The following is a 23,337-nucleotide window of genomic DNA, read 5'->3' as shown; positions in this document are numbered from 1 at the left end:
AGTATCCAAATATTGCTATAAATAAAACCATCAATTTCCAAAGTCCCCATTTAATTGACATTTTAAAGCAATTAAAAAATCTCCGCCATTTCCAAATGAATTTAGGCAGCTGTAAACAAAAAATTAAAGCTGAAATCGTCCTACCATTTCATTTCCGGCAGCTGAGCTCTGGCACATTATCCTTGACATTTTTCCACCAGTTTTTCACTCTTTTTCGGGCCGTCGTCCTTCTCTCTTTGCGCCCCGCTTTGTTTAATGAATTATCAGTGCGCTCATTACCAGCACTTAAGGGGGCGGCTCGTGGGGGAATAGGGGGCGTGGCACTGACACTGCAGCTTGAGTTCGCTTTATGTCACCGGTGTCCTTGCGCCCTCTTAGCCGCAGGCGCATTGAATATGCCCCAGTGATACCCCCTATATATACACCATCCTGACCCCGAGTTTCTTTTTTGCTGCGAAGGATTATTTGACATTGAGGCGTTGACTTGTTGAACTTTTGCGGTCGAGAGGACAATATCTGTTGGCTTAGCCAAACAGGAAAATTAAATCCAAGTGGCATTTAAGGGTAAACTTGATATATATCCCATCCCGCTCCTGGCGGGCTAATCAATAAATGCAATTGCCATTAACTTTTCGGTCGTAACTTTGGCCAAGCTCGCTTGTGTTTCGTTTGCGAACGGGAGAGGCGAAACTATTTTTCAATTTTCGCCACTGGAAAAGTTTTTTGTTCGTACAGCTGCCTCGGAAAGTAATGCAACATCCATTAAAAAGGACGACAGCAATGGGATGGAATGGGCTGGGAAAGTTGAACAGGCAGCAGCACATTAAGCAGGCGGCTGCATCCTGTTTCCTGCTCCTACCATATCGATTGCCAATGTGGCCAATTGAAAAATAAATGCCAGCCGGGAGAAAAGCTGTGGAAAAAAATTATATTTAAAAAACAGATTCCTTTATAATATAATATATGTCAATTTAAATGATTTTTACTTTGACGGCTTCTGTTGAAATGTTGATTTTTGAGACTTTATGCAAGCTGTGGAATTTCATATTTCACTTTCTAGTTTCATTTTAAGGTTATTTCTTTATGAAATCCTACTCTTTGGTATGAAACATATTTTTCCCGTGTAATAAGAAATATTCATCTCCGTCTCAATGCCATCAATTGGCATTTTGTGGCTTTCAATCGATACCCGTACTACGAATTGTTTCTTTGCTGCCTAAAAAATTGGCCACACTTTGAATTGATGCTGACTAAAAATAAACAAAGCAGCAGCACAAAAAAAAATACGAGAGAGCTGAAAAACTGAAACAGGTAGCAGCTGCCTGACGCTAAAGTGCCAACTTATGCCACGAAAATGCTTGAATATAATGGCCGTTGTGGGAGGCTTGAAGAATGGCATTGGGGGTAGGTTGGGAGGTGGGTGGTGAATGCTGGTAGGATAGTATGCAGTTGCGAGTTGCTACCACAAAGGCCGCCAAGATGACGACGACGACGACGACGACATGCAAAAGTGGGGCGAGTGCTGGCTCTGCTGGTGCGTTGGCATTAAGTGGCATGTGGAAGCGGCTACAAGGACACTGATAATGATGGAAAAATTCCCTGGGCACACACACATAACATACATTGCTCCGTTAGCTCCGCTCATCGCCTTATCAACCAGGGGAGTCAACTAGTTGGTACTCAGCTCAAAGGTCCTTCGTCGCCTTGCCGAAAGCTCAAAGGGAATATAAGGCTTATACTGCCAGTCTTACACTAGTCAAAAAGTCACGTCTTTACTTAAGAATTTTACATTTTTAATTTTTTAATTTAGACCAAAAGAACCTATAACTTATAAAAAAATATTTATCGGACAGCTTCATTTACAGTGCATAAAATAATAATTTTGGTATCCTTAAATTATATAATAATCTTTATATACTACATCCCGTTTAATAAATACCAAAATATATAGTATTTAATTTACAGTGTGTAGTATTTTATAATATTCCATGTACCTGGGCACACTTAAAACCACCAGGTCACGTATACATCCCTCATACCCTTCGCTGGCCACATATAAAAATTGCACTGGCAGCCACAAGACAGTGACAAAAGGGCACTTGCCGACCTTCCACCCACTGCCGCCCACCTTTCTCGCAATTTCTGCCACTGACAGAGGCAGGTGCAGGCCAGGATAACGGGAATGTGGGGGGAGTGGCAGTGGGTGGGAAACGAAATCGACCTTGACTGACAGCTTGACATGAACTCGACTGCTCTCGACGTTGTTGCTCTTTACTCTGCTTCACGCCGAGATCCCTGATGTTGGCTCATTATTTTCGCTTTAGCCGGACAGCAGGCGGTCAGGTGGGTGGCCCGAAAAGGAAAAAAAAAGCAAGGGGAAATGTAAATGGCTTCGCCCTTTAAAGCCGACAAACCGCAAAGGGCTAACCGTGGATCTGGGCCTGGTCCGCAGTAAGTAACTTCAAGTAACCAACTCGCCCTTCGGCAGATGGAGTCCGCTTTAATGGCCAACCATTTTCGGTTACTTTTGCCTTCTGACACGTCTGCGTGCTCGAAATTCATAAGCCTGCCAGCCAGCCCAGGGTTTTATCAGCCAGTCATAGCTTAATTACATGTTATTCACGTATAAATCAAGGCGAACGGAACGAAATTGAGATCACAGAAGGAAATTAGCCGATAAAAGGTTTGCGAAAGCTGGGTATGTATTAAGGGTATTAAACCAGTTTGACAATTTTAAACCATTTCCATATTTAGTAAAAAATATTATAATTTTCAGTTATCAAATTTGTAAATAATTTTTTTTATTGACGAATATTATTTACTACTTAAAATAAATGCAAAATGGTGTTCCTAATATTCCATTCTTAGCTATTTTTTTCAAAGAATCATAATTTGAGAAAACTTAAATATAAGTATAATTTGAATAGGACAACGTGGGATTAAATAAATATTATCAAAAATTCATAATATGTGCATATCATCTTTCTTTCTATCAAAAATGAAAAAAAGAAACCTATACTTACAAAGTGTATGCCATTACTCGGTTCCGACCTTAAAATATTTACAACTTACGCTTGTTTAAGACGAGCCTTAAATATTTATGAGCTTATGAGCACAAGGCCCAAATGAGCTATTGATGACCGAGGCCACAGGAGGATTGTAGCAGATTCAGGATTGCCGGGGCGATTTCCATTTTACACAATGTTTCCCGGAAAAGTAGGCAACGTTTTTCATTCAAATGCCTGCGGGCCAAAGACAAAGTCATGTGCGACATTGTGTGTGTGTGTGTTTCAGTGCGAAGGATATGGTGTGGGGAGTGGTATAAAGCGGCTATCATGTCGTCGTTGTCGTCGTGCCAAAGGTTCATAAATTCGTTTTAATCCTGCTTTATGGCGACATCACATCGAACATGAACTTTAACGCGCATGTGACTACGGCGACGGCTTCATTTGCATTTTACAACTTCATTTGGCAGCCGGAATGCGAGGCGAAAATAAAAGAAATGAGCGCCGAACCAAATTGGCGTAGTTTCGCTATATAGGGGAAGTCCATGACACGCCCACTTCCACCTTGTTCTTTTTTTGGAACGAAATTATTGTTTAATCTTGACCAACGCCCCCGCAAAAAGCGAATGCGGCACGAAAAGCGACAATTACTTGCCTCTAACCACCGGAAGTGAACATTTGCACGCCCCTCGATTAACCCATTCGATCCAGTAAAACTCGCTCTCTTACTTTCTTTGTTTTTCTTTCAATTCTCAACTAATTTTATTTTTGCTTTCTCTTGTTGGTTTGGGTGAAATGCTTTCGAGCTTTAGTTTAGTGACACCCTAAAATACGTTTTTGGTTTTTGTCTTTATCGTTTTTCCTTTTAAATTACAATTTAGAGTCTGGATCTAATTGGCTTACAATTTGTGACCTGAACTGCGAAACTGAAAAACAAACATCTAACAATCAAACAATATCAATCAATCTATCGATCTGCAGTCTGTGCCAACTCATACTTATGATATTTAAGGTCATCTATATTATCCTTGTTTATATTGAGATCGCTTAAAGTACAAAAACACTTGTAGTTAGACTAACACGAGAGCTTTCTGGGGGTTCTAGGATTAGGTTCCGTTAGGTGTGTTTTTAGAGATAGTGTCTTTCTTCTAGGGGAATGCTGTCTATACACTTACAATGTCTTATGTTTGTTTGTATTCCGTTTGTATTCGGGATCGTGTTTAATATTGCATAGTAGCGAGTATAAAGAGTGGAAAAGTGTTTCTATAATACAACAGAGGGGCTGGGTATCGAACCAGTTGAATGTCCTCCAGCTACCTAGGCCTAACTAACTATCCAGACAAATGCATTTTATCGACGGGCGAGAGCTTGCAGGGATTAGGCTTAAATGGTCTTTTATATTTATTTAAATGTGTGTTCTAAGAACTTTTAAGTTTTGGTTTAAGTCTTCTTAAAATTCAAATAAATTTATGAGTGGTCTAAACTTATAAAATATAATAAGATGCCAATAAAACTTTTTAAAACCTCATATTATAAATCCAAAGTATTTGAACATAATACAATTTTTAGAAGGTGTGCACAAATTATTCATAAATTATATATTTTTTTGATATGCATTTAGATATTGCAATAATTACAAATAGGTTTTCAAATATTTAAAATGTTTTTATCAAGAACTTGGAAAAGGACAACTTTCTATGTTTTAAAAAAATTCAAATTACATTTTCACTTGTTACTACTGTTTATAGACCCTTTTTAAAATTCCTGCAAGCTCAAGCCATCTTCGGCGTTCCGAAGGCTCACGATCTTTCTCCTGCCCCCTCACTTAATCCTCCGGCTGTACACGATTGCGATTAGCTCTTGAAAATATCCTGTCCGGGCTGCGGGGAGGCGGGCGATGGGGATCCCATGCCGGAGCCACCATTCGTACCGCCACTCCCATCCCCGTTCAACCTCTTCAGCATGGCGTTGCGGTGCAGCCAGTAGGGCGGTGGATCCGGTGGCTGTCCTGGCAGCAGGGTTTTCGTCTTCAAATTGCTGGTCGCCTGTGGTTTCGGACTATGCGAGGCTGCACTGTACATCACGGGGTCCGCCAACTGGGCAGCCGACTGGCCGATGGCCACTCGCAGGGGGGTCTCCTTCTTCCGGATCGTGTCGCAGGTCTCCTTCATCTTGCACAGCTGATCCTGTAGGTTGCGGTACTCCTCGAGGAATCGCTCCAGCTGAGCGGCATGATAGTCATAGGCTGCCACCGAAGAGTTGGCAGCTCCAGCCGCCCTTGAAGCCAGGGCCGAGAAGTCCAGCAGGGGCGTGGCCGCACTCGATAGGGATCGCTGATGTTGCACTGGACTAGAGGGCAGGCTGGGCTTCTGACCCAGATGACCCGACAGCAGATTGCCCTTGTGGGCGCCACTTTGCACCAGGTTGAGGAAACTATTGGCCCGCTGGCCACCGCCCGTGTAGGTGGCCGTGCTCGAATAGTTCGCATAACTGGACTCCGCCGAATATCTTCTGCCCAAGCCCATGGCCTCGTTGAGAAAGCTCCCATCGCCCAGGGTGCTACTGCCGTACTTACTGGAGTTGTCCGCCAGCAGCGGTGACTGACTGTCCGAGGAGTTACGGAAGTATTTCCCACTGGTCTTCAGCTTCCGGGGCAGGGTGCACAGACCGCCGTTGGGAGTGGGTGTGGCCTGGCCATAGCCCTGTCCCCGACCTTCCTGCTGCTGGGCCTGGGCCACCGCATACTTGGCTATGTCCAGCAGATCTGGGTAGTTGCTGTCGAACAGGTCGCTCTCCTGGCCCTCGCTGCAGAACACCGAGGTGGCCATCTCGTCCGCCGGATGGTTGCCGTAGTGGGCGTAGGGCGTGGCCGTGCTCGAACCCGTGCCCTGGGCATTCAGGGACGAGGATGCCGCAGAGGTAGCCGGCTTGCTGTGCGGCGAATTGATCTTGGTGGTGGCAATGGGCGTGGTCTTCCAGGTGTGGCCGGCATAGCCCGCTAAGCGGGCAGCTGCATCCACCTGGCTGGAGATCGAACTCGAAGCGGAATCGGTTCTAGGAGAAGGGAAGTAAATGAAATTGGATTTATTTATTATTATAATAAAAGTAGTCAGTCAAAATGATGGTCTTGTTAAAAGTAAAGTTCAATGTCAGTTAGAAAATGAGTTTAATCAAATAATTTTATGAACCTGGCCTTGTGAACTTTTGATGTTGGATATTAATAGCTTGTCTGTTTAGATATTAAGATATGTCACTTTCCAAATATTGATAAAATTAAAAAAACGAATTAATTAATGACTAAAATCTTAAGAGCATAAGCCGAAAATATTCTTTGTCATTGTCAGTTACAAAAAAAATCCCTCATCCTTTGTTCTTGCACCCTCTGTATCTTATATTCGTTGAGTGCTCGACTTTTCAGATTCTCGTTATTCGGCAGTGTCCTCGTCCATGAAGATAACCGGCCGCACATCCATTAACCCGCACTGCCACTCGTATCCGCGCCAGGATTCCTTTCACATGACAAGCGCCAATCAGGCAGAGTGAGTTCTCAGTGTGCCCGAAATAAAGCACTTCTCGGGCTCGTGGATGGGGTCTTGTAGGTTGGATGTAGAAGAGAAAGTATATGTGGATGTGGATGTGGTAGGTTGGATGTGGATGTGCTCGCATATTTCGCGCGTCATTAGCACGCGCGTTCTTTTAGACGACGGAGATGGAGGTTGGTGGTGGTTTCTGGGGCTGGGCATGGGGCCCTTTGGAGAAGGGGCTCGAGCTCAGAGTGGAAGTGTCAAGTGTTGCCCATAATACGGACGCAATACGGAGATCCGGGCGCGTTCCGCACTCGAGCATGACAGCTCTTTGACAGGGACACGGACGCCCGGTTCGGGGGACAATTGCCACTCGAAGTAACGAGAACCGCAGAAACAAAGGGCACCCCAGGCATACACTGAGCCAAATAAAAGTGTTTGTCAAGAAAACAAGAGCTATGAAACTTTTATTTCAAATTAAAATAAAATAGGTAAGAAAAGGGTTTTAAGGTTTATAATTGAACCAAAACTGGGACCCCAATAAAATATGCGAAACAAAATATGTGAAGTTTATAAAATAAATAAAAAGGGTACCTCTTCACCTATTAATTACGGAAAGCGTATCCATTCGATTTTAAATTTGCTATTTTTATTTTATAAGTATTTAGTTTAACATTAAGACACAATTAGGCAATGAAGAAGAACTAATCAATAAAAAAAAATAATAATCCCCTCATATTTTTCTCCCCGTGTAGGTCAACTCACCCGCCGATGTCGATGAGGCGCGGTATGTGCAGATCCGTTTCCTCCAGCGGTGCTGAATTATTCGTCCCGGATGCGGAGGCAACATGGCCCTGGGAGCCTTTCCTCTGCTGCTGCTGCTGCTGATTGGGATGTGGATGTGGGTGGTGCTGCGGGTGGTGGTGCATCTGCTGCTGCTGCTGCTCCTCCTCCTCGTCGTCGCAGTGGGTGGAAACGTGCAGGTAGTCCCCGTTCCTCCGCTGGGCACTTCCCGCACTCGGATTCACGATGGCCGCCGCCTGTCCCGCATCATTGTCGTTCAGGGGTGTGTGGGTGGCTGCCCGCAGATAGCCCTGCTCCTCGGCATCGTGAAAGAGTCCGGCGCCCGTGGCACTGCCGCCCCCGCAACTGGCACCGCCCCCAAGATCCGGTCTCGTTCTGGCCGTCATCTCGATCTTCTCGTAGCTCTCACTCCGCCTCACCGGCGGCACAGAGTTCCACAGACGCAGCTTTCGCCGCCTCTGCAGAGAGCACAGACAAATGGCCGCAAAGGAGGATCCGCCAACCAGGAGCAGGGCGGCTATAACACCCAGCAGTATAATCCTCACGCCCCACGGCGCTTCCGGAGGTCGTCGAGACACGGCCAATGTAACACTGGCCTCCACTTTGCCAGCCTTATTCTCCGCCGCACACGTATAGATCCCTGCATCCTGCATGTCAGCCGTGAGAATGGTGAGATTCGAGGCATTCCTCAGCATATTAACCACATACGTCTTCCTGCCCTGCGTGGCTGCCGCCGTCCTGGGCTCCGAATCGGAGTCCCCATCCCCGCCAGCACTGAGATTGGCTATCAGACGGTTCTTGAGCAACCACTTAACCGCCGGTTGGGGCACACCCTCCACATAACAGCTCATGGTTATGTTCCTGCCCTCCACCCCATGGGCTGTGGTGTCTGTGGCCACAATTTGCGGCACGCAGGCGAAGTCATCCACATCCAGTTTGTCCCAAGCTCGGCCAGACAATCGCGGCGGCGATTCGCACGTGGGCGGTATGCCACTCGGTATATTCTGCTGCAGCATCCAGGATCTCAGCGGTCGCAAGGAGCAGCTGCAATTCCAGGCATTGCGGGCCAGCTCCAGGCCATGGAGCGAAGCCAGCGAGGTGATGGTGCCACTCCTCACCTCGCTCAACCGATTCCCGTCCAGCTTCAGCCACTCCAGACTGCTCTCCAGTCCGGCAAAGGCCCGCACCGCAATGTGCGACAGCCGGCAGTCGCTCAGCTCCAACTTGACCAGTTGTGGTACATGGCCGAAAGCATCGTCCGGTACTCTCAGTATGGGATTGCCACTCAGCCGGAGTTCTCTGAGTTCCGAGACATGGTAGAGAGCCAGCGAGGGTATGGCCGAGAGCAGGTTCTGACTGAGATCCAGCTCCACCAGGTTAATTAGCTTGCGGAAGGCATGCCGTTCGATCAGACGCAGGTGACACCTGGCCAAGTACACCTTCTGCAGATTGAGCAACTGAGCCTTCGCGAAGCTATCGTCGGGTATCGATTGAATCTCATTGCCACTGAGGTCCAGGAGCTGGGTGCCCCCGTCCAGCGGCTCCGGGATGTGGGTGAGATTGGCGTTAAGGCACAAGACGGACTCCTTGCCGCTCTTCCACTTGCACTCGCACACCGCCGGGCACTCGGCCCTCAGCTGGCCCAGTTGGCAGTAGCAGCACAGCAGCCACAGCAGCAGATGGAGCAGGTGAAGCCGCTGGAGCGGCTGGTGGAGCGGCGGGCGGGATCGCAGGGGCGGGTGCAGGCGCCGCTGGGGGCGTGGCCCTTTTCGCCGCACCTTCGTGGCCAGCGTGCGGCTCTGGGCGCTGTTGTCGCTGGCTATGTCCTGACCACTGGGCGGACCCGGGGCCTCCAGCGTCGCGGCTGCTCTTCCCGCTGCCATCGCATACTCGAACTAGAATGATTCCGGATGAGGATCAGGCCTGCAAAGAGCCAGAAAGTAGAAAATGGGGAATGGTCAGTGCGGCTGTCGTAAACATGGAACTGCGGACAGTTTAATGGACTTCAGTAAGGGTCCTTATGTATTATGTTTAATGCACCGGAAGAAATAGGTGAGGGTAAAGCATGTTAGGAACAACAATTTCGACTTATTAAGTATTAGGAAGTCCTCAAAGGAAACTCTTAATACTTTCTTCGTAAAAGTCTTTTTAATGTAATTGTACGTGTCTAAATGTATGCAACATTAAATTTTAAATTTATCCATTACCTACTGCATACTTTTAGGCCCCAGAGAAAAAAGATAGAATTGTTAAAAAATGTAACTTTTCTTCGAGTGCATCTTTCTCAACCGCCACTCGCGTAGGCCGCATTAAGTCATAACAACACCCTGCCAGGAGTTCCATGGGCGCAACATTTCCCCCCCTTTTCCATGCCTCACTGTTGCACAACTAGAAATTTGGCTTTCCTTCGTTTTCTGTTTTTTTCCATATTTTTTTTTGTGTTTTTGGTTGTGCCCCGCGGTTTGTTTGACTTGGCTGAAGTCCCAAGTCGCCCACTGCGCGGCGTGTGTGTGCTTGTGCGGCATGTTGCAATTACGGCCGACGACCATGCAAGCCAAACACAACAAGCCCCCTTTTTTCACCCCCTCTACGCGACACCCCTGGCCTAATATATGAAATTTGCATGCAAGCAACGGGGCGTATGAACAACATTTTGGCATTTCCGCGTTAATTTTTCAAGCCCAAAACCGCAAGGCTGGCGAGTTCCTATCTCGGTCGCTCTTTCGTGTGGCAATTTCAGCAGAGTCTGGTGTAGTGTTACTTAAGATTATAAAAGAAATTAAAAGAAAGGAAGTGCCAAAAAAAATAACATGAGGTACTTAAATTTATGAAAACAAATAGAAAAGAAATTAAATGGTTTATGAACCCCAGAGATTTAAGTAAAATATCCAGAAAATTTGGTTCATTATAAATAATTAAAAAAACAAAATATTATAGAATGTAATTAATCTGATAATAAAACAATTTGTTCTGAAACAAAAATATTAAAATATGTAATAATTAAATTACAAGCGGATTTAATTGTGTTTTAATAGAGAATGCGAGTAACAATGCGAAAAGTGTATTGTATTAAAGTGCGCTGGAAAAATGCAAATAATTTATTTTATGACAGACAGTTCTCCTCTGATTTCGTACTGGAATTCGTCGCGTTGACTTGCCGTTGGCATTTCATGGGAATCCGAGTACCGGGATCGATTTCAAGTGGCACTGTTGCAAATACCTGTAGGGCACAAGCCAAACCATTGATGGCTTAATTATGAGGCAATGTCGCATGCATATTTAAATAACTTTGAGTTGGGTAAATACTCAATTGCTCTGAGAGCAGTTGACTTTCGGGCAGGATTGCGAATTTTTAAAGCCGGCTTTCGAGCAACAGAAGCGAAAAGAGTAATAGTAACAGTGGCAGTAACAGAAACCGGAAGCCACAAAGCAAACAAAATGCTTGCAAAAACCGCGATGGTGTCGAAATGGTTGCGGGGGGTGAACAAAATGGAATGGCTTTGTCACTAATGTTTGGATTGCAACTGTGGGAGTGGGTAAGTGTGGATGTGGAGGGCGTTTAGGGGTCAATACACTGGACGACAGCCGCAGAAATGAAATGAAGTTTTTGCATGTAGCTGAAAAATACTCAGCTGCATTTTTGCCCGGCCAAAACAAAGGCGAAGGCAAAACGAACGTACGTAGCGAAATGCTGAAAAAAGGGAAATACCCGCAGACTAACACACACAGATACAATTCCAGACACAGATACAGCTACGGCTATGAGTGTGCTGGTATATGGGTATGTGGTTGTGGTATTGTCGTTGCCGTTTATCATATGTGAGCACTGCGCCGTGAAGTATGCAACATGCAAATGCAAACGCTGCTGGGCTGCCTTTGTTGTGGCCTTTCTCCGGCTGCTCCGACTCCTTCGGTCTAGCCATCCAAGACCAAGTCGTGTTTGTTCTCCCTGCGCAGTTGCTGCAGACACTAATCCTATTTATGTTGCATTGCAGCGGGGTTAATAATTTTATTTCCAACTGAACAACTGCAGCGGACACTGCAGTTGCCGCTCCCGAAAGCCAGAAGCCGCTTTCCCTGCTTATGACACACGATACGTGCCCGGGGTTCGAGAAACTTTCCACGGAGTTTGTCAGTTCTATCTGACACAAGCAAAAACATGGAGCAATGGCCGCTGTTACAGGAGGGGGGGAAAGTTGGGTGGCCCGCCTAATGAAACTAACATTAACGGGCGTTATGACAAACACACAAATGTGACGTCTCACGTGTCACAGATGAATCCCACGAATAGTTTATCCAGCTCCGCACAGATAATGTATTCTCATAGCATACACTCAAATCAAAGCTACAGAAAAATAATTTTATAAGAATGGTAGGCAATGTAAAGACCAATTTGAAGTACTTAGATATTATAATAAATATTATAATAGATATATAAGTGGTATTGAAATATATATTATAATATATATTGTTATTGGTATTAAAATATATATTATAATAGATATTAAAATAGATATTAAATATGATACCTATTGTACTAGATATTTTAACAGGAAGATGTGTTAGCCAAAACGAGGTTATGTCTGCTGGGACTTCAAGAAATCTAGTTCTCGACCAAAACAGAAAATATTACCTATTTTACAAAACATTCGATAATAACACCAAAAAATATATTATTAAAAAAAAATTGAATATACCTAAATAAATATTATTGTTATAAAAAAGATATTCAAATTTAACTAGATATTTATTTTTGTAAGAAATATGTAAGTCATACGTATACTATTCCTATATTATATTCTAACTTAACTAAAAATAAAACCAAAATACATTCCAAAGAAAAAAATATATACAAATAATTTTACCTAACAATAGAACATCCCACCACTAAAATCCTACAGGCTTATTTAGCCGACCTAACTTAAAGTAATCTGTTCCTATTAGAAGTCCATAAGTCTACCGCATTATTTATGCCTGCACGGTGTGAGATGTATTATGTGACAGCTGCCAAATGGCAGCTAACTTGTTTTTTGGCACGGATTTTTTTGGCCTGGTTTGTTTTTTCTCTCTTTTTCTCTCCATCTCTCTCTCTATCTCGCACACACTCTTAGCCCTTCCTTTAATGTAAAAATAATGTCCTTTAGGGCCGCATTGATTGCAAATAAATTACGCACACACCGAGGCGTCGGGGCAGAGGAGCGGAAAAGGCCGAGTTCGAGTGAGGGAACAGATTAAGTGGCCGAAAATGCTGCTATCGTTGACTTCATAAAGCCAAATACACACTCACACAAGCAAATAGGGGGAAATGGGTAAAACCCGGTCTGGCCAAAAATGGCAGAGCCATTAATTTCACTTTGGCGCCGCGTTTCGTTTCGTTTGCTGAAACTTTAATTAGAAAATCCCGGCAAAGATTTTTGTGTAATTTTCCCTGCTTGAATGCCTCGACTTCATCTTCTTCTTGCTGGAAGAGCTGCTTGGCGCAGATAATGAAGTTCTTTCCTCCACTTTCTTCCACTTTCCTTGTATTCTTTGCATTCACACTTCCGGCTTCATTATGCGCAAATTATTTTAGCTGCACTTCCCCAACCGATTTCCTTCCCCCTGAGGTTGGGGCAAATATTATTTCACTGCTGCTGTCCGGAGACTTTGATAGTAAATTCCCTTTTAATACCCTCACTCGGGGGGATCGGTGATTATGTCTGAGAGAGTGCTATAATCCGCGAAAATAAAAAAGACAATGTATTCCAAGGATATCTTTAAGTAAGGGTGGTAACAAACTAAGAAGCTTGCTGGTATACTTATTTATTTTTTTATTTCTTTGATTTTAGTGGAAAGTTAAGTTCCATTCACAAAGTTGCAAGCATGGCAAATATTTTTTTTCAGCTTCAGAAAGGGTATTCAGCATTTTTCATATTACAAACTGAAAAGCAAACGGAGTTAAAAGTAATCTCTAGACCATTCCCTCCAGTTCGCTGTCATTATTCATTTTAGTGTGTATTTCTTTTTGTGCTGTGTAACCTTTTTTGCCGCATTGTTTTGCAGCTGTAAAGCAATTTTCGCAAGCATAATAGACTTTACTCAGCTAAAAACAAAAATGAAGGGAAAATAACTGGGTAGAAAAGTGGGGAAACTCCGAGCAAAATGCCAGAAAAATATAAAGCAAGATCAGAGGCTAAGCGTTATTTCTCAAGAGGCTTGGCCCGAGGAGAAGGCTCTCGCTGTAACCTAGGGGAATATGCTTTTCCCAGCTTTTCCCGGCTTTTTCCTGCCGGTGCCCTCTTAGTCGCGACCTGTGGTCAGCTGCAGTTTCAGGACGAAATCGTAAACTAGGCCTAGTCCTCGTACCCACACTATTTGCTCCGCTGCATCCTTTCAACTACGGCGACCCCAGTTCGCTCTCATTTTCGTCAAGGACCTCTTCACCGGCTGTTGTTTGTTATTTGTTGCATTCCTTTGTCAACATTTGTCCTGCCATTTGCTGTTGACTTTAAGTGAGGCATTCCTGCAGGGGGAATTTAAAATATGCCAAAAGAACGTCACGGAATTTTATTAACTGTTCCCAAAGTCCCTTCAATCGGTTTAGCATTTACACTACATAAAGCCCAACAATTTTCAGAGAACATAAATTTATGCATTTTATGAAAATAGGGGAGAATTGAATGGAATAGTCCCTTGATTGACAGAATAGTTACTTTTATTTAATTCAATTTAGAAATATTAAATTGTAAAAATATTCAAATCTAAATAAAATTCACTTTAGTCCTTCATTTTTTGTAGAGCTTTTAACTACATTTTGTTTATTTTTGTGTTATTTTACTAATTAAAATTAACTTATAATCACATTATAGAAAAAGAATAGCAGTAATGGTCAGTAATAAAAATGTATTTATAAAATTACAAACATAGTATCTTCTATGTACTTATTAGATCAATTTTGTAAATTGTTTTTATTGTTTTGCCAATTAAAATAAACTTATAATAACTTAAAAAAAATAACAATCGTAGTAATGGACAGCAAGCCTAAATCCTATTAAAAAAGAAAACGTTCAAACATATTCCCTCCTATGTAGGCCAAATAAATAAAATTAATGTACACCAGCCTTTCGGGCATTCTGGCTTTCAATAATACAATTACAATTGCACTAAGTCACCTTTACCTCTGGCACATGAAAAACTTAAAATGAGATAGAATTCATATTTATGTACTGCAAATAGCAGGACTCAAACATAAGTTTTCATTGAGCTGGACACTTATTGGGCATGATAAATCACAGATTCAATGGACTAATTATTACCATAGGCAAATATAAATTTATTGTCATTGATAGAGGAGGTGGTATTTTGTCATCGCTGTTAAAGTTTAGTGTGCGGCAATTAAATAAACGTTTATTTTGACCGGGTCATAAAAAAGTTGTTGGTTTAAGTGCCTGATAAGCAGCCTTGGCTTCGGATGGTGAACCTCGAGAACGTGTGTCTTATTAAGCCATAAATAGAGAAATAAAAGTTAAATTATAACAGGCAGCTAGACAGGCACGCGCACCTTTTCCAATCCGTATATATCCACCCCGCATCCCTCAAATCCCTCGCATCACAATAACCAATAATACCGAAAGCCAATAAAAGTAAACAACCCGGCCAACAACAAAACAGAGCCGCAGGGCCACCCGCATATTACGTATACGCACACCAGCACACGTTTACAATATCCTTAACATAAATATCCAAAAATACTGGGGGTGCTTCAATTTTACGACGATACGGAGTCAAGTCCCTCTGACAACGTGTTCAATTGCCGCAATAAAACTTCTTGATAATATGTGAAAATCATACAAAGCACAATATTAAATTAGCCCACAACGAAAATGTGAATGGCATTGACGACAACAACAAGAGCGAGCCAACAAAGCACATCGAACATTAAATTGTGGCCATGGACCATAAAATGTGCAAATGTCAGCCCAAAAAAAAGACGAAGGAAAAAGTTGATCAGCATATTCTTGGGCAAAAGAAAAGGGGGCGTACCCAAAATCAACTGCCGCAAGGTAAGCAAGCCCATAGAATCGAATGGTTTCCATTTAAATGTGGGAAATGTCGGATTCGGGCATCAATTTCAACGAACTGTCTTTGGGATGTATTTTAGAAATTAAATTAATGTTGGGAGATATCTTGGCAGGCCTGTATATTGTGGGGGTAATTTTATAGCTCAATTCAGAGCATCGAATCTATTTTTTTTCTTAGCTATAGGGCCATTATAAATCCACAATTATATTACCTTTTTTGGCCAGAAGATATAAGATATATATATTTTATATCCAAAACTCACTAGTCCATCTTCTTTAAATGTATCTTTTTATAAGAGTACTTAACTCGCATCTAAATATCTCAACCTGATCAATCCGAGTTCACTCAACCAAAACTTTTTCCTTTCCAAAACCTTCTCTTTCCCCTGATCCGATTGTAATTCAATATTCCATTTTTCATTAAGCAATCCAACAGTCCACCTTCATTTGTTTGAACAAGATGCAAACCTCAATCAAAACAAATGAAAACAGCGCGTCACTTTATTTGTTCAGTCTCTGTTTTGGACACACCGAACTTTCGTCAGCCGAAAAGTTTCGGGCACCAGGAGCTCGAGAATTGGTTTTGTGTGACAGTTATTGATTATTTAGCCGGGTTCTTCTCGCTGATGGTACGAGTACAATATCGGAATGGAGTGGCAGGTGAGGCTGCTGGGAAATCACCGAAATTGGCACAGATTTCGGGATCGAAGGCTGCAACAGCAGCTCAACGCTCAACTAATTGTCCAGGTTCGACTGAAATGCCATGGCAACGTCGCCGAAGACGAGAAGATGCAACTTTGATGAGGGGAAAAAGGATTTTCAGCAGGGACATGGATTTCGGTCCGGAAATTTGATTTGCCCTCCCATTTGGGCACAGAAATTTCCACAAGGGCAGGCCAAGTTAAATGCTAAATGCAGCTCGCCATATGCTAAAAGGGCTTTCGCCACACAAAAAAAACTCTATAATAACATAATATATATATTTTTTCTGATTTTTTTCGGCTTTCCCTTTTTTGTTTGGCCACGATTTCCTGGCGCGTTTTCACGCCAGGCTGATTCGATTTGCACTTGAATCGATGGTTGGCGGTTGCCACCAGTCGGGGCTGCAATATTTTCATCTGAATGGCGATGCCATCGATTGCACCGAATTCCAATGCCATTTACTTTTATTCGGTCCGCAAATATTTGCCAAAATTGAATGCAAAAAAATTACACATGCATTCTGGCGTCAACAATTTTTAGCCTTGGCTATTATTCGCAAATCAAATATAGTCATTTCTGATTGTATGCTGCTAAGTGCACACTTTCTTGAACAATCAATTAGCTTTTGCTGAGAAAATCTATATTGGGTAAATACTTTTAATGATAAATAAGCAAAGGCGTTTAAAAAAGTATGTATAGAAATAACTCTTTAAATACTGTTAGCTTTAAAATTTGAAATTGTATACGTTTCAAACTTTTTTTTAACATGCTAGCATGTACTTGATCGAAAAAAATAAATATGTAAATGTGCGGAAAAAAACTTAAATTAAAAACTTAATACCGGTTGTATTAAAATCACACGAAAAAGTAAAGTAAAGTATACATTCAACACTAAATAATATAAAGCCTGTAGAATACTTTACAGTTTCATTTCTTTATTAAAGAGTCCAGAGTTTGAATTTTTGGTATTCATTTTTAACGAATTACACATAATATAAAATCGATACTTGTGGTTTCAAAGATTTAATGTAATACTTTACAAAATATTCAGTAATTATTCCTTTTATCGACTCGAAATTAATAGTCAATAAAATACAATTAATGTATAGTTACTTTTATAGTTACTTCTCTACGACTATTTTTTTGTTGTTAAAACATTGCAAGTACATTTCTATTAATTCCCTGATTATAATCCTCTCTTCATTTCTTGCAATTTTCTCGATTAATTATTCAGCTGAACAAATCCCGGCTATTCAGGTATAAAACAAAGTTACTCCCGAGAAGCTTGGAAAAATCTTGCGAGAAATCCTCTTATGACAACAAGGAAAACTCAGACAGTAACCGACTTGATTGCATTTCCTTTGCCTTTCCACCTGCCTGCCGTCTGCGATTCAGTTTTCAATTTCCCTTATTTCAGCCCGCCTTCCAGCCGAAGAGACAATATTGCCACTGGCATTGCAGGCAGCCGTTGACTTTTCCAATTGCAGCATCAACATCAGCAGTTGGGAAAACCCCCCTCTCAGCTGATTGCTCCGGGAAAACTTTGAAACAACATGTAGTGGCAGCTAAACTAACAGATAACAGATAACAGATAACGGATAACTGATGGCGGATGGCGGAGCAGACTGCTCCTGCTCCTGGTGACGGAGTGGTTCGTCAAGGACTCCTGCTCCTTTTACTTTTCCATTTCCATTGGCATTTCCACTTTGTCGCTGGCAGTCGCGTTTTCAGTTCAATGGCAATAATCAACGAAGTGAAAGCCTTTGTTTATTAGCGCTGCCACTGACAAAACGATGTCCTTGCTGGGGGATTGATACCATGGCTGGGGGGATTCTGATATAAATTGTTCAACTTTTTGCCAGGGAAACAAACTTGCTTTATTTAACTTTTACCCTTTACCAAGGGAAAAATTCCAAGTTTCCGTGCCTGAAGCTTATCAGAAAGTTTCAAAAATATTCTTTTTTGTTTTATTAAGATGTATAATGATGAACTGATGCCACCATTTAAAAGCTGAATAAAATACATATGTATAAAAACTTTTAAAAATTCTGTTTTTTTCACAAAATCACTGCAATACACTATATGTCAACTAACAAAACATAGATTAAAACCATTGAACAGCGTAAGCTAGCTGTGTTTTACAGCTTATCCTGCTGGGAGCGACAGTAAAAAAGGACAATATATGGTTGCCATCATCATCGAGCTCAATCGACGAAATGAAATGCAAACACATCTCGGACCATTTCTCATAATTGAAATTGTAACGGATCAGGGAATGCAAATAAATACAGTTCCCGATCGCAGCCCCATTAAAAGCCTTTCAATGGATTTCCCATCCGCCCATTGTGCACGGTCATGAATTATTGGCCACCCGGCCCATAATCTGCCATCCCTCGTTATTTTTTCCACAGTGCTTTTTGTCCTTGTTAAGGACTCTCGGGTGACCCACATGGCATTTTTGCAGTTGTTAGTTGCAGTCAATTAAATGCAACGGATTATATCAAAATCTTTGCTATTTTTAATAAATATGCAAACATTTGCATAGAACATGGCCATAAAAAGCGATAGCTGGGCTATGAACAAAAAAAAGGGCAAGCCTTTTTTGTTGTTTGCCCGGCCACCAATGGCAATTTATAATAACCGGGCTATTTTATGGCTTTAACGGCGACAATCGACAGGCTAAAGCTAAAAACATTCTGCAGGACAGGGACTAAGCCCGCTCAAAGCCCGCTGCTGTGCTGGCTGATGAGAACGAAGGAAAACCCATTTCCCATTTCCCAGGCAGACTGGCATTAGTTTGGCATAAATTTAAGGGCTTACCCACCTCTATTTTTGGTTATTTATGCTGAATAACAAAGCGTCCGCTCAGAAACTATTTAAATATGCATATGAAACGGACGGCTAAAGGGGGATTAGTACAGTGGATTAGGCCTACAAGGGAATTGGTTAGAGAATTGTTTTCTTTAATACGCTTGCTTAACATAAAATTCAAATTTAACGCTTGCAATAAATATTTGTATTTAATTTTGGTTTTAATTGAAATTTGCTTTTAAAAATTCGAGAAATTATTTTGCTCTTGCATAAGCAAACACAGAAAGTGGCCGTTAATAATTGTTATTTTGGGCTTTATACGGTGGATTATGTTGATAATTTTATTAAATTCAACTACTGAAAAAACAAAAATTTAAAGCAATTTTTGTATTGAAGAAACTTATCTTCCTTCCAGCTGTTTGGTTACTTAATATGACTCGTTAAATTTCTCTTAACAACATGTTTTTCCGCTTCTTATGCAACACCCACTGTACCTTCTGAGGTATTGCCAATATAGAATTTGTAATACCTTTTTGCTGGATGCACAAAAGAGTGCCACACCTGACTACACAGACATACATTCCCAGCCTCCCCGAAGTTACAGCCCACTTTTTCCATATATAGTTTATTTACCACCTATTGTTGTTGGCTTTTGTGCGATGTGCCTGTCTGTTGCTGTTGTTATTGTTGTTGTTTTGTTATTGAAAAGCATTTGGTCATCAAATATGTATATGTGTATGCACACTGCCATATATATTCTACCTATTCATATATCAATATACATGCAGGAATATGTATGGACTGGCATTCGGGTCAGTGGATCAAAAATGCCAAAGACGACTTACAAAAGTTAAAAGCTGGCTGGCCATCAGCATCGATATGTGGGTATCTGCACTTCCATGTGTTTGGGCATGTATATTCCCTTATGTGAATGTGTTTGAAACCCTCATCTGTGCTCCACTTTCGCTTTTGTGTTTGTGCATTTGCCATAATGGTCCAACTTTCGGTCAAGTGGAGGCCTTTAGCGAAAAGGACCTGAAGGGCGAAGGTCAACAGCTGTTCAATGGGGAGAGAAAAGTTTTTACTCAAGCTGTAATTCATTTTCCCTTCGAATTGCTGAAGCTATTGGAACTTGTTTTGCGATTCATTTCAATAAATATATATCCTAATTGAAGGAGAACTTTTGCCAAACGAAATAAACTTTTCAACGGCATTAATCTAAGTTTTGGGGTAAGGTAAATAGGTCGAGATTGTAATACATTTGGCATATTATAATAAAATGAGTTGCTTTTTAGAGGTATTAAATCAAATAATACCAAATAGGCTGTAACCAAATACTTTTAAGCCCTTCTAAATTTAGTAAACCTTCCTAACATTTATGAGTATCTATATATCTTGTGTACCTATACCATCACTAACATTACTTTGTTGGATGTTCTTATGCTATTTATATCAATCTATGTTTTATATTCAATCGAAGCATCTGCATTAAACTTTTGCCAGAGTGTGAATCTCATTTCTGGTTTAGACCAAAAAGCTTCAGATTTTCGACTCCCTTGTTCCCTGAAAAGCCAATAAAAGTCACAGCAAAGTCCCAATGCCAGGACCCCATTGCATTTTTCCACCCACATGCATTACCATAAAAAGCGAATGCAGTTTGGGGACTACAAACGAAACGCATTTGTATGCACTTTTGCTTTTCCTAGCCAAACATCAGTCGGCGAATGCAACATTAAGGGGAAAGTGTTGTTCCTCCTCCATATTCCTGCATCTGCATATGTGTGTGTGTGTAAGGATAAAGGGGGCGGGAGGCGTGGCCCGCTTATGCGCCATTATGCAGTGGAGAGAAAAGGAAGAGGAGCGGTGCTAAGTGCTTTTTCTTTGCTCATGAGCGTCCAAAGAGTGGGTGAAAGTGGGTGAAAGCATTGTTTGCCCATTAGGGGGTGGGTGGGTGTTAATAGCGGGCGGTGGGCGGTGGGTGGTGCTGGATAGGCCACATTTCCATTCACAGCTAAAGCTCAATTTAAGATTTCAAACATGAAGCCAGAGATATTGATTTCATGAAATAAGATTTTATAGAAGAAATATAATGATTCCTTAATTAAACTTCCATATGCTAAGCATACTTGCATACATGTCAATTGTTTATTTAAACTAAGATTTATGCCTATTTAACAATCAGTATTATTTGGCTAAGACAGCCACATTTGTGTTTGGAAATAAGGGTATTTAATCAAATGCAAATACTGCATTGTGCTTGATTAATTATTTTAATGACCATGCTTTCTTAACCATTTTAATATATATGTTATTTATTAGATATTATTAAAAACCATAAATGAATATAGAATTATTTAAGTATAATAGTACAGATAGTATTTAATTCGATATTGTAGATAGGCTTTTTATAAGATTTTATTTAAGCACATAAAGACATTAATCTCTAATAAGTTGTTATCTCTGCTATCAAACATATCTTAAGATTGTGAAACACCAATTATTTTAAGGAAAATCCTATGGGTGATATTTTTTTCAAATGAGTCTGATTACCGAATTAGCTTTAAGCTAATGTCAATATTATATAAGCTAGATAATTAAAAGATCATATCTCATTTCATATTTCATTTCATTCAATATCCAACACTTGTAATCAAAATGGGATCAAATTTATTAAGATTTTAATGGCTCCGTTGACCGTTAAGATCTTGAAAAATGCAGCTAATCCTTATCCTTTTCTATCCGCAGAGCATTTGCCAATCGTTATCCTGACCCGCTGTGATCCGGCACAATGGAAGCCACTAAAAAGAGTAAACAATTTGCGCGCATAAAAGCCGAAGAGCAAATAAACTCCCTCCACAAAGTCCTGGCAGCCCAGAACAATGCAAATAAAACAAAGCGAAACGAAACGAAACGGAGCAGTGGAGCTTGCCTACTAATGCAAACAGGACCAAAGCCGCACACACGCACACTCACTCACACACATGCACACACATCCTGGCCAATACAAACACCAGCACACACACACACACACACACACACACATAGGCCGCCGCAAGGTGCTTTGTGATGTTGCTGTTGTTTTTGCGGCAATTGCGGGTTTGGGATGTTTAATTTGAACTGCGAATAGGCATCCAACAATTTTTAATCATGTTTATGGCCAAGCAAATACACACACACTTTGGGTTCAGATTTAATTGCATACAAAAAATTATAAATTCAGAGGCAGAATCACACAAATTCTGGCATTTATTTCAATAAATAGAAATAAATAGAATACAAAAAGATTAGCCCAAATGCCTGGCCAAGTGTAAGCCACTATAATTGAATCAAGCAATTAATAATCCGGCTGTAAATGCAAAATTCATTTGAGGCATTTATAGTAAAACTTCACAAACACAGTTTATTTGGCACCTTTGCATTATTAATGGCATAAACTAGGTGATCAATCAAATCGAATTTAAAATGCAGCAAAGCTGTGCTGCTAAGAGTTTGCCAAACATGTCGATGTTTAATGTAATATTTGAAATTATATTTTAATATTTTAATATGTGGTTCTTAACAGAAAAATGCTGGTATCTAACCAAGTGACAACACGCTTTTAATAAAATCTTTAACTCCTTAATTAATCATATTAAAAATATACATATTCAAAATAGCACTTTAGATATGATATCTAATTCTTAGATTGAACAGTATAAAGGAGCTTATTAATGGTAATCACATTTTACTAAATTTAAAAAATATCTTCAATACGTTTAATATATTCTGAGGTAGTTAAAATATTAATGTTTATTATTATACATACATATAATATTGACATATCGTCTTTATCTATCTTTTCATATCACATTCCTAGTGATTCATTAAATCAAACTAAGCAGGCGAATGAGTTGCGGATTCCCCCATCTCCAAAATGAAACACATTTTGCTGAGCCTGCTATTTTTAATTGTCTGAATCAATCCGCGCTCGAAATTTTAATTAAATATTTAAATTAAATGTGCAAACAAATACCGGCACACGCAAATATGCAAACAGGGGAATAAATGCACACACCCCTGTCCTTGGGCTTCCCTTTAACCCACATATGCAGTGATGAAAATTTCATTTCTTTTTTTTTTTGCGCATAATAAATACTTTTTAGTAGTTTGTTGTTGCTGCCATAGTCCGCCATTCATTTGCATTCATTAGGAATTTTATTCGTGTGTGCGGGAGTGTGTTAGCAATTAAACAAAACTCCCCCAAGGAGCAGGGGAGGAGAAGGGGCAAAGTCAAGGACAATTTTCGCTTTACACGTGCCACGCACACAGGATTGTGTTGGATTGGCAGGAAGCCTAGAGCCCGGAGCTTTTGCCAGGACAATTAAACCGTTTTGCAAATGTGTGTGGGCGGGCTTTTAAATATGCATGGCAATGCACAAAAGAGCGAAATGC

At 41.1% G+C, this 23,337-nt stretch overlaps 1 protein-coding gene across 1 annotated transcript in view; it reads right to left on the bottom strand.

Annotated features, from left to right (window-relative positions):
- Positions 1–3,730: 3,730 nt before the first annotated feature.
- kek3 (kekkon 3) overlaps positions 3,731–23,337 on the bottom strand; it is a 35,011-nt gene continuing 15,404 nt past the window's right edge. Inside the window, exons 2-3 of the mRNA XM_070995607.1 lie at positions 7,295–9,256; positions 3,731–6,059 (exon numbers count right to left, since the gene is read on the bottom strand). Of these exons, the coding sequence (XP_070851708.1) occupies positions 4,859–6,059; positions 7,295–9,216 (3,123 nt within the window). The 5' untranslated portion in view covers positions 9,217–9,256 and the 3' untranslated portion in view covers positions 3,731–4,858. The remainder of the gene's footprint in view (positions 6,060–7,294; positions 9,257–23,337) is intronic.

This window comes from Drosophila suzukii, chromosome 2L, assembly GCF_043229965.1.
Source record: "Drosophila suzukii chromosome 2L, CBGP_Dsuzu_IsoJpt1.0, whole genome shotgun sequence".
NCBI classification, from domain to species: domain Eukaryota; kingdom Metazoa; phylum Arthropoda; class Insecta; order Diptera; family Drosophilidae; genus Drosophila; species Drosophila suzukii.
This window is presented reverse-complemented; position numbering and strand designations above follow the sequence as displayed.